Source organism: Manis javanica, chromosome 11 (genome assembly GCF_040802235.1).
Source record: "Manis javanica isolate MJ-LG chromosome 11, MJ_LKY, whole genome shotgun sequence".
NCBI classification, from domain to species: Eukaryota; Metazoa; Chordata; class Mammalia; order Pholidota; family Manidae; genus Manis; species Manis javanica.
Window position 1 is genome coordinate 81602298 of NC_133166.1, and position 12208 is coordinate 81614505.

The 12208-nt window shown below is 44.6% G+C and overlaps 1 protein-coding gene across 3 annotated transcripts; it reads right to left on the reverse strand.

Moving 5' to 3' along the window:
- Positions 1–5927: 5927 nt before the first annotated feature.
- Positions 5928–8480, reverse strand: PIGC (phosphatidylinositol glycan anchor biosynthesis class C). Of its 3 annotated transcripts, none has more exons than XM_017659459.3 (2): positions 8336–8480; positions 5928–7329 (listed from the first exon to the last, which is right to left on the reverse strand). In XM_017659459.3, exon 2 carries the CDS (start codon positions 7113–7115, stop codon positions 6222–6224), a length of 894 nt encoding a protein of 297 aa, XP_017514948.1. In that variant the 5' UTR covers positions 7116–7329; positions 8336–8480; the 3' UTR covers positions 5928–6221. The 3 variants fall into 3 exon arrangements, with proteins under 3 accessions (XP_017514948.1, XP_017514946.1, XP_017514947.1); XM_017659457.3 differs by having other exon boundaries at positions 8062–8410; XM_017659458.3 differs by having other exon boundaries at positions 8044–8410.
- Between the last annotated feature and the right edge of the window lie 3728 nt (positions 8481–12208).

Consider the following 12208-nt stretch of genomic DNA (forward strand, 5'->3'; position numbering starts at 1 on the left):
TACCTGTCTCCTATGCCCTCATCTCAATTTGATAGAAACACCACCCTGAGTATATTCAACTTCCATCGACTTTGGTTTGCACTGGTCCAGAAACACACACACACACGAAAGCTAACTGGTTTCATTTCAAATTTGTGACCACCTTTCTCAAATGAGCCCCTACTACTGCTGAGCAATTACACTAAACACTCCTAGTTCACCCACTTCCAGCTGTCACCACAGACCAACTATTTCTTTCCTAACACCAGTCTTTCTACACGTGCACTAGATCCCATCTCCACTCACTGCCTGAGATATTATCCAGCAATTCTTACCTTTCTCACACCATCAACTATGACTTTCATTTCCATCAGCTTCCAAACATGCTATCATTTCTCCCATTGAAAAAAAAAGTTCCTTGTCCTCACCTCCACTTTTAATTTCTGTCCTGCTTCTTGGTTCCCCTCTGAAGCAAAACTTCCAGAAAACTCCCTGTACTTGCCGCTGCAATTCTTCTCTTTTCTCTCTTAAACCCTCTCTAAAGAGGTTTTTATCCCCATCACTTCACCAGAGACTGCTCAAAGACACCAGGGACCTCGTCCTTATTAAATCCAATGCTCGAGTCCCTGCCCTTGTCTTGATATATCAGGTGTTTATCGGATCACAGTTGATCACTCTTATCCCTTGCGTCATCTGCGCTTGGTGTCCACTTCATCTTCCAGCCTCCATGGTTCTGCTTCCCAAATCTTTTTGCTTATTCTTCTTTCCAACCTTTTGATTTATGCTTGATCCTCTCCGTCTGCATCTACTTCCCATACATCACTCCTAAAATCCAAACTCATTATCTTCAATTCCTAACTCAACATTTCAGCCTGGATGTCTACAATACCTTTCATATCCTACATGTCCCAAACTGAATTCCCGATCCTCCTCCTAAAACTCCCCACCCATATGTCCCTGCCCCCCACTCAATGACGGCATCTCCAGCTTGCAATTTACTTGTCCAAAACCTTAAGAGTCATGTCTGGGTCCTCTGTTGCTTTCATCGTCTGCATCTGTCAAGAAGCTCCTGACTCTACTTTCAAAACATCCAGAGTGACTGTCTTTCACCACTTCTTGTGCTGTCACTCTGTTGTGAGCCACCACTATCCCAGGCTTTGATTACAGTTAAGAGCTGCCCCCACCCCCACAACAACATTTTTTCCTACTTCTGCTCTCATCCCACAGCAACCAGAATGAGCCTTTCAAAATGTATGTCTGATCATGTCCCTCTTTTTCTCCAAGACCCTCCAGTGGCTCCCCCACCTCAGAATAAAAGCAGTCCTTTTAATAGCTTGCAGTGCTGTATGTGATCTAGTCTCCCACGGACCCTCTTTGGCCTCATCCGTCCCCCTTGCCCACTCCCCTTTAACCACTCCTTGCTATTCTCCAGACATGCCAAGCAAGTCTTCTGCCTGCAATGCTTTTCCCCTGGGAACCTGGATTATTCCCTCACCACCTTCAAGTCTTTGGTTGTTACCTTTTCCATGAGACCTACCCTGACCTCCTTATTTGTTCTTCTCTCCCACCTTTTAATTTGGAGTTCTTGGTCCTCTTCTCCTTGATGATCTCATCCAGTCTCATAACATTTCCCTTTAGTGCTTTTTCCCCCATAACATGTATTACCTTCTACTTATATTTATAGCCTGCCTCCTGCTAGAATAGAATGTAAGTTCTACTGGGTCAGGGACCTTTGTCTGTTTTATTTATAGATATATCTCAAGCACATAGTACAATGTCTGTTATATAGTTAGTGGTCAATAAATATTTGTTAATAAATAAATTCCTGAGACCAAACATCATACAATGTGAATGGTAGAATGTGAGTAGAGACAGGCCTAGGTAGACAACAAATATTTTATTAGATGTCAGGGGAAGGAATAAGGGATAAAGGAGATGAGAGATTTGACAAAGCATTGAAGGCAATTCAGTAGCCAGAGAAGCAAAGGATCAGCCTTCCCTAGCAAGATGGCCTTATGCAAGTTCCTGGCTCACTGAATTTCAGTCTCAATTGTAAAATGAAAATAACACATATATTACAGAACTGTTGTGAGAAGTAAATAAGATAATGTATATAAAGTGCTTAGCACAGTGCCTGGTATACACTAAGTGCTTGGAAATGTAGCTATTATAATTTATCAAATCCCAGAGTGCTTTATTTCCTAAATTTATGGGAACTTCAAACAGTGTAATTATTTCCAAAACCACAATTGAGCAACAATTCCAAGATTCTAATTGAATTTCACTGTAAAAAGGAGTATCAATAACGTCCACAGGATGGCGCTAAGGCACCTGTGTCCCAGCCCTGTTTCCCTGCACTCAGGTTTAAAATGTAAAATTGTGTGACTGATGCCCTCTGCTGGCTTTCTTTCGTCTTTCTTGACCTTGAGCCTTTGGCTTAGACATACACGATGGCTCCCTATGCTTGCTCGAATGTGTTCAGCATGAATTCTTGAATCCACAATTTAAGCCAACTACCCAAAGGCTCACTCAGAAGTTCCCAGTACTGACCTAGCACAAAGGCATAACACTGACATCAGTCTAGTCACGGCACAGAACCACTGTGCACAATGCTCCCCTCACATCCCAGCACAGCCTTCCAGCTGTGTGCCAGTCATCCCTCACTTGCCACAGCCAACTGCCAGCCTCACCTGTAACTCTTGCCACTGGCAACAGCCAACCTCACCTGTAACTCGGACTGACAAGCAGAGCTGGGGAGAAGGTGTGCAGAAGGGGAAGGGTGGACAGCTTCTTATGGAAAGTGTTTGACAGGTTGGTGTTTTAATTCCAAGGCTACTGTACCCCTGTCCCCTTTTCCTTCCTTCCCCTCTTCCCATGCATGTACCATGATATTCCCTGGAAACCTAAACCATTAATGTCACTTGCGCCTTTTCAGTGTGGTTTAAATTTAAGAGACTGACTGACTATATGAGTGTACTTAAGTGGTGAGTGACTTTCCCAACAGCTGTCACACGAGGTCATATCCATCATTATTCAGGCCTGCTTCCCTATGCTGGTAGCAACCCAAAAGACTCCCTCTACCTAAGTGAGCCTCACCATCCTTGCAACACTTAGGGGTTGGGATTCCTTACATTTTCTTAAAAAGCACTTATGGCCTTTTTATTTGTATTTTTCCCCTAACCTTTTTGGAACCAATTTATATTCCTGGCCTGTGAAACTTGTTGGAGTTCAAGATAAAATTATGCTTTTGTCTTGAACTTGCCCTCCTTTAAGTCATGATTTGGTGAACAAATCAACATTCACCTTCACCCTTAACAGTTTCATAGTCAATGACTATCTATATCCTTTGAACTTCTTTCCAGGCTGTGCTGTTTTTTTCTCTAACCCATTGTCATAGGGCAGCCTCCTTTCCCTTCGATTCTTATCACTTTGATTTACTAGTTACCCTCCTATGACACATTTCTAATTCCATTATAGCCTGGTTGTGAGCTACCAATTCTGTACAAAGAATCCTAAGTACAAAAGCACTGGATTCTGCTTAGATCTCAGTACCTTCTAGATTGTACCCAGAATTCTGAGTCATGACCTCCAGATACTCCATATGGAACAGCTGAGCCTAGGGGTACCATCTCAGGCACCTCAGCCCTAACATGTCCTGTACTTGCTTATCTACTTCACCACCAAACCTGTTCCCACTTCTGCCTTTTCATGATACAGTTAATGGAAACACAAATTCACTCTAGCAGAAGCCCCCCACTCACCCTCTGTTCCCCTTCCATCTCCCAACATGATTTCTCAAGTTCTCTGAAATCTCTGCTCAGGGTTCTCACCCTTTGCCCACTGTCATCACTGCCCTTTGTCCAGACTATTTTCACAAGCTCCTCATTACAACCTCTGTAGTTCAGCAGAAAACTGCTGCTAGAATACCACACATATATAATAAATGTATTTGCCACCGAGTACAGGATAGAATAACCCGAGGTACACAGCACTCCCAGACCCCATCCCTCCCCTGCACCCACCTGCTTGGTGCTGCTCCCCACTGCCCGGGCGCATCAGGCCCTGCACATGAGTACACACTGTCTCTCTGGCTGGAAGACCTTTCTCCCCTCAGCCACCATGTTTCCATGTGAACTGAGTTGGCTGCTTTGAGCTACACCTCACATCCAGCCCCACTTGCCATGCCTGCCCCTCCACACAAGACTTCTACAAGATCAGGCCTTGGGTGCCTCTAAATACTGTACAGTATGACAGAGAAGAGCTGAAAATGACAACACAGGCACATTAATTCATCCCACTGAGGAATTATTCTTGAAAGTGGTTCTGATTTGGGGAACTTTCTGCTCACCAATATAGACAGCTGCTATGTGAATTCCCTAAAAGTTGCTAATTGGAAACCCATCCAAACGGGCTAATATTGAAACATACAAAAGTACAATTTTATACAACTCTACCACCTTCCACCACTGACATATGGCTCTGTTCCTGATGTGGACTATGAGCCAATTCTGGCCACACTCAACGCATGAGGTCAGACCCAAAGCAGGTGGTGGGTGAATGCTTTGAGCTCCACAAGTCAGTCTCTGAGATCTTTCTCTCCCCATCAGCCAATATCCTTGAGACTGTAAAAGCAACCTAACTGGCTTTAAAGAAAGCTATCCATTCTAACCATGAAACACTGTACTCATCGGCCCAAATTCAGATCAGAAAAAGAATGTGAGATGACAAGCTGAGGACACTAGTCACAATCCTATTTAAGACATTTTTCAGAAATCTATGTTCAGAGAAATAAAAACATGACTTTTTAGGAATACTATCACTCTGATGAAATTTCTAATTTGAAACTAATTTCTAACGAGAAAGGATGGCACAGAAACTTGTTGCAAATGAATTGTTTCCTGAGGGACCAGCTCTTCTGGGAGGCACCTGATGCATTTTGCACTTAGTCTCTGCCCTCCGGTCTTCCTACACTTCAACTTAGTAACAATAACAGCTAACATGAATACATGTGGTGTGACCAGCAGTCTTCAAAGCACTTTGCACATCTCATTTAACCATCACATTCCAGAGGTAAATACTTCCATTCCCACTTTACAGATGAAAAAACTGAGACACGAGCAGTTACGTAACTAGCCCAATTCACTCCTTCCTTACAGGAGCTGGACTGCCCCTCTGTGGCCTGAATAACGCCTAATTCCTGACTCACAGACCACTACTTCTTACTCAAAACTCCCATTATGCTTCCTCAAATCCCCAGGACCTGAACTCCCATCTAACAATTTCTCACCTCTGTGCTTTTGCTAAGAGCAAATGTGGCCCAGTAATTGTCATATTTTCAATGCAAGGGTGTTTTCTGACCTGATTTAAATTGGACAGAATTTAAAAGTCAGATATCATATTAAAAAAAATCACATTTTTAGAAACCGAGATTTCACTTAGAATTTCATTTGGATTCATAAGCTCTGAAGCCAGGCCCAACTTCTGACCATAAACAGCCAGCTGGAGCAGAGCAGCAGTCGCCCTCACTGGACGGGGCACGCTCTCTTGTCCAGCAGCCGCCATTAGCCACACACAGAGGGCCAGCTTCACTTGCTCCTAACAGACCTGGCTCCTAAAGGCCTTTGCCACCTGCCCTAAAACCACTTCAAGCCCACCTAACCTCCATAAGTTAAGCTCAAATGCCATCTCCTGTAATAAATATTCTTGTGTACTGAGTTGCACACATGCCCTACTAAGAACTAAGAAGAAACTCTGAGTCAAGCTTGACTGAGGTTACCTTAGGCAACTAAAAACAGCATCCAGAGCTCTAGTTTGAACTCTAGATAAATAAGGGAGCATCATTAATCACTGAAAAAGGTAGGAATGACTCTATACACACACACATTTATTCTCTTCACTCTTATGCCCCTTCTACCTTCTGTTTACTGAAAAATCACAAGACAACTCAGTGGATATGTTGTTTTTTTATAAGTAGAAACCATTATCACTTCATTTGTTACAGTGAATAATAAATGAGAGCAGTGATTTGAGACAGACAGCCCAGAGAGCTTTTCCATCCACAAAATGGCAGAAAGGATCAGCACCTTCACCACCCACCCGTGGTGAGCGTTTCTGTGGATCTTTGTTCTCCCACCCACATCAGTGTGCGTTGCCGGAATGGAACTGTGCCTTCAAATCAGATACTAGCTGGGAAGCTGATCATTCATTCGGTTTGCCTTAATAAAGGAACACAGGTCCCTAACTTAGCTGAGGAACCTGGATAAGTCTTCCTTGATTTCAGCCTCATCCCAAGGCCCGTGAATGTTTTCTTTAAAAAGCTGCAGGCGAATGAGGTAGAAAGGGCAGAGAAAGGAGATGGAAACCAGCAGAAGGGCAAAGAGTATGGCTCCCACAGCGCTGACCGACAGCAGGCCACCCAAGGCCAAAAGCGCAAAAAGCAGCGTGACTCCCACATAGCTGCGTGGAGTACGTGCCTTCAGTTTTTTCTGTAGCATGGGCCACAGGGCAAAAATCTGGATGGCAAAAGTCACCATGAGAAAGGCGTGCAGGGAGCGAGGCAGGCGTGAGGCGAGACAGACGGAAGCAAAGATGGCCATGTTCAAGGACAGTGTGCTGGATACGATGGCAGCACTGGCACCGTAGTCGAAGAAGATGAGGTGGCCTAACAGCATGAAGACTGACATGGCGTAGACAGTGTCAGTACTGACGGACTCTGTGAGGGTCTTCAGCACTGGTGAAAATCCATACGTGAAACTAATGAAGACCAGGGCACTCTTCAAGTCAGCCCACCGGGTCCGCCCACTCTTTTTCCGCCCTTCACCGCCATCGACGAGATCGAACAAAACATAGCCAACCAGTGAAGAAACCAGGCCGGCCACAAAAAGCCACTGTGGGGCCAGAAGACCCTCGTCCATGTACCACCAGGTGATCACAAACACACAGACGCTGCACAGCTGCTGCACCACCACACTGGACTCAAACACCACAGCCCAGTACTGGTACTTCCGGGCATAGATGTTCTTCCGGAGCTCTTCCAGGAACCGCCGGTCCACGTAGTTATCGGGAAAGGGCTGTCGCTCATACAGGACCTTCTTCCACCTGGCGTCCTTGGTGTTAGGGGCAGGCTGGGCACACATTACCCTTCCTCTCAGGCCAGTTCAATCTCCCTTATGAAAGTCCATTGGGGTTCTGATCTTTTTATAAAGTTTTGAAGTAAGACCTCTCTGCAAGTTCCATGCTGTGTTATGGTTGATATTGCATCCACCTTCCCTTGCTTTCAAAAGCAGAAACCCAGGCTAGGCCTGCAGCTGATGAGTTTGTTCTGTGAGGCGGGACAATACAGCCAAGTTCCTAGAAAGAAGGACACTATGAACTTAGGAATGTTGCAAAAGGTCAAGGGTGCGGCTGCGTTAAAACGAAACCAATTGTTATTAAACGGATGAGCAAAATATAGGTGGTGGCCATTTTATAATTATGGACATTAAAATTTAATTTCAGTTTCTATGTTAAAATTCCTTGGATAATAAGCGATTGTTAGATACCACTTATTAAGTGCCTACTATGTGCTAGCTGCCTTGTAGCTTCTTTCATTTGATCTCCACAACCTTAGCCCTCTTTAACGAATAAGAAGCTCAGATTCAAATTGCTTAGGTAACTTTAACCGAATTTTAAGAGTGGTAAGAATGGGAGCCAGATTCATCAAAGCCTGTGCCTCACATCGTCTCCCTCTAAACCAGTTATTATCCCCACGGTCTATGGATGGGCCTCAGAGCATCCAAAATCCTTTCCTGTCACTGCAAGTACGTAGATGCAATTTATGCAAATTTCTAAGGACAGGATGCAGAGCTTTTACTGGGTTCTCAAAGACATGTGTTATTTAAAGAAAAAAAAAAGTTGCCATAAATTACACAATACAGAAAAGTATGAGCTCGATTATCAGCCAAAACCAAAGACTCAAACTAACGATTCTTCATCCATTAACTGAGCGTAACATCCTTTAAAAAGCAATCGTCCTACTTATAACGGCGCAACTCTTGTGAGGGCGAAGCTAAGCACTAGAACTGCCAAGGTCATCCAGCAAACCTGCGAGGAGAAGTCTCATCGCCCGACCGTAGCTCCTCCTTGGAGGGCGAGGTCGGTTTCGCTTCCCGAGCCGCACGCCCGGGGCCTCCTCACCGCAGCAGAGACCACGGCTCGGGCAGCTCCGAGCCGCCGGGCTGGGGATCCGCGGGGCCCAGAGGGCAGAGCCCGCCCGCAGGTCGGGGACACGCCCGCTCCCCTGCCGCCGGCGCCCCACACAGCCTGGGGCCTGCGGGGGACGGCGTCCCAGAGACACTGACGCCCGCTCAGAACCCACCTGCCCGCAACTTGCAGGGGTGCAGTGTGAGGGAGGGCGGCCACCCACCCCCTTCCCCATCCGGGTCGCGACGGCGGCCGAGCAGTTCCGGAGCCTCCGCAGCCAGAGCGCCCCGCCCGGCGGGGACGGCAAGGCCGCTGCTGCCCCCTCGTGGCCGCCCCCAGGACCGCCCGCGGCCCTTCCGCGCCGCGTGGAGCCTGGGAAAGCAAGTCCTCAACAGGAAGGCCAGGGTTTGGCTCCTCAGGGTAGGGAGACAGGCTGGGCTAACCTGGTAGAAGAGAACATAGAGCAGCTACTTTCATTCATATAGGCTCTCGGCGGCAGACTCCCCACGCGCCCGTGCATTCCCTGCACGTGCACCAAACACTTCCAAGTGTTTTCGCTGCTTGTGATACAAGCACCAGCACTGTTTTCAGTGCTCGTGATACAGCCGTGAACGAAACAGACGCAAAGCCCTGCTCTCCCGGAGCGTGCGGTAGTGCACTTGTGCACTGACCTGGACAGCGATGATGTCATCCCCCTCTCACAGAGGACAGAACTGAGGCTCAGAGAGGTTGTGACTGTCAGGGCCACACAGCTGGGAAGTGGATTAGCTGCAGACAATTGTTAGATATCACTTAAGTGCCTACTATGTGCTAGGTGCCTTGTAGCTTCTTTTATTTAATGAAAGAAGCTTAGTGAGGCCAGCTTCATAAACAAACCATTAGTGCTCAGCAAACCCAGTTTTTTGTAACTTTAAAGTGTGATTCTTTCCTCTTTGCCTCCCAGAAGGAATGAGGGCAGAGGGCCCTGTGGCTGAAAGCAGAGACTAACTGACGAGTTGCTAATATTCAGCTAAGCTCATGGAAATATTAGAGGATTCATAAACAGATGGAAGCAATAAAGCAGCAAAGGGTTACAGTAGAACACAAGATATAGTAGACACAAAAGTCAGGAAACCTGAATCCACTTGCTAGCTGTGTGACTTGGCAGATGTCACTGTCTGAGCTTTGATTTCTCCATCTGCAGAATGGAGAAAACCCTATTTGGTCTGGGCTACTTTATGGGGGAGTCAAAAGGTTAAATAGAAACCATAAAATGTTTTGTAAAGTGCTGCGCAGCTGCTATTGGCTTACTTTGGTCAACATAATGGTGTCAACAGTCAAGAGCAATTGTTCTGCAAAATGATCTCTTTCCATGTCTTCCCAGGTTTTCGTTCCAAAATTTGACAAGATTCCTTGGCTTAGTGAGGCCAGCTTCATAAACAAACCATTAGTGCTCAGCATCCCCAAAAGCTCAGCCCCTGAGGGCAAAGGTTTCAAGAAAGGGTCTAACGGAAGATGATTTCTTAAGGGTTATCAGAGGAGCATTCTGATCAGCAGAGCAGCCAAGACTGGTGCTCACCAGAAATGGCCTGGCTTTCTCAGCAAAAGCGAGTGCTAGGTATAGGCCTGGAGGAAATGAGATATCTACTTCCCTTTCTACCACCGTCATTCCCCAATACAAGGGAATTTTGCCCCTGGACACTGCCTTTGAAAACACACCCAACCTGCTTGTCATTTACCTTTCCCCCATTGTTTTAATTTGAATTTTTCTAATTTTTTTTTTGAGAGGGCATTTCTCATATTTATTGATCAAATGGTTGTTAACAACAATAAAATTCTGTATAGAGGAGTCAATGCTCAATGCACAATCATTAATCCACCCCAAGCCTAATTCTCATCAGTCTCCAATCGTCTGAAGCATAACAAACAAGTTCTTACATGGTGAACAAATTCTTACATAGTGACTAAATTCTTACATGGTGAACAGTACAAGGTCACAGAAACTTTCGGTTTTGATCACGCATTATGAACTATCAACAATCAGATCAAATATGAATATTTGTTTGATTTTTATACTTGATTTATATGTGGATCCCACGTTTCTCCCTTCATTATTATTATTTTTTTTATTTTTAATAAAATGCTGAAGTGGTAGGTAGATGCAAGATAAAGGTAGAAAACATAGTTTAGTGTTTTCTAGAGAGCAAATGTAGATAATCAGGTGTGTGCCTGTAGACTATGTGTTAATACAAGCTAGACAAGGGCATTAAAACATCCACGGATGCAGAAGATTTCTCTCAAAACAGGGGGGGGTGAGGTTCTAAGCCTCACCACTGTTGATCCCCAATTTCTCACCTGATGGCCCCCCTGTGACTGTGCCTGTCTTAGGCTGTTCCTCCCTTGAGAAACCTTACCCGTCTCTGGCTAACCAGTCATCTTCCGGGGCCATACAGGGAGATGTAAAGTTGGTAAGTGAGAGAGAAGCCATATTGTTTGAAAAGGTTAGCTTTTTACTTCTTTGCAGATTTATGCCCTGTGGCTTCTATGCCCAGCATTTGTCTTGAGGTATCTTTACCACTTGGAGGAATTATGATACTCAGTAAATTCGATATGAGGCACGAATTCTATTTAAGGGTTGTAATTAGGAAGGAAGAAGAAAGGCTATAGAGGTAGCAGACGGAAGAAAACATGGGAGGTTTGATTATTTCTTTGACATATCTTCTTGTAGAGTAACTTAAGTATGTATAGGTTTTAAACTACTAGTTAAATTGCACACACACATTAACATAATAGGAATACAGTTACATAACCAAAGCAGATATATAATTACAAGCCATCTCCAGTGAAGCCAAGAAAACCAGTTAGGCACCCTAGGCATTTGTGAAAATTAGTCTATGATATGTTGGATATTGTCCAACTGCACTTGAACAGTCTGAGAGAAATCAGACAAATTAAAACAACCCATTCCTGGGAACTGTTCACATCCCATATGTTCTTTTAACAGTAGATAGTCTGTAGTTGTAGGATTTTGGAGTGCTACAACTTGCATTTCTCCTAATTCTTGGTTGAGTTCCAACAGTATAGATCCAGTCAAATTTGTTGTTTTACTGAAAGCACAGGCCAGCTTAGATATCTCCTTCTTCATTCCAATGGCAAGTCCAGGGAACCAGTGGGATGGATGCAGCTACAACTGCAGCATCGCCTGGATCTTTGTTGAGGTTTTTTGATGATCATCTTCTGGTATGACTCTTCCAGAGAGTGCTGATGTTGGAAGTTCTTCTTCATATCGTATCTTAGTTCATTTTCTGGGTAGCCAAATTAAGCTTTGATCCTCTGTATAAACACAAACAGACCCTTTGCCCACACTTTGATATGCCCTTTATACCATTGTGTAGAACTCATTGGAGGTCACCACCCAGGAAGTGCTTTTTTTTTTTTAAGAGAAAAGAATATTATCAGGAAAGTGTACATCCATAGCCGATTATCTGACACCCTTTAAGTGATCAAAATTAAGGATATTTAAAGCATGCATTAATCATTGATTTACAGTTACTTTTACCCTATCAAGGAGTAATCCCCCTTTTCTTTCTTTCTTTTTTTATCTTTAATCTACACTTACATGAAGAATATTATGTTTACTAGGCTCTCCCCTATACCAGGTCCCCCCTATAAACCACTTTACAGTCACTGTCCATCAGCATAGCAAAATGTTGTAGAATCACTATTTGTCTTCTCTGTGTTGTACAGCCCTCCCCTTTCTCCCTCCCCCTCTATGCATGCTAATCTTAATACCCCCCCTTTATCCCTCCCTACCCACCCACCCTCCCCAGTCCCTTTCCCTTTGGTACCTGTTAGTACATTTTTGGGTTCTGTAATTCTGCTGCTATTTTGTGCCTTCAGTTTTTCCTTTGTTCTTATACTCCACAGATTAGTGAAATCATTTGGTATTTCTCTTTCTCTGCTTGGCTTATTTCACTGAGCATAATACCCTCCAGCTCCATCCATGTTGCTGCAAATGGTAGGATTTGCCCTCTTCTTATGGCTGAGTAGTATTCCATTGTGTATATGT

What these genes read in the sequence shown, in the direction of transcription:
- PIGC (XM_017659459.3), bottom strand. Translation starts at nt 7,115, where the DNA reads ATGTGTGCCCAGCCTGCCCCTAACACCAAGGACGCCAGGTGGAAGAAG.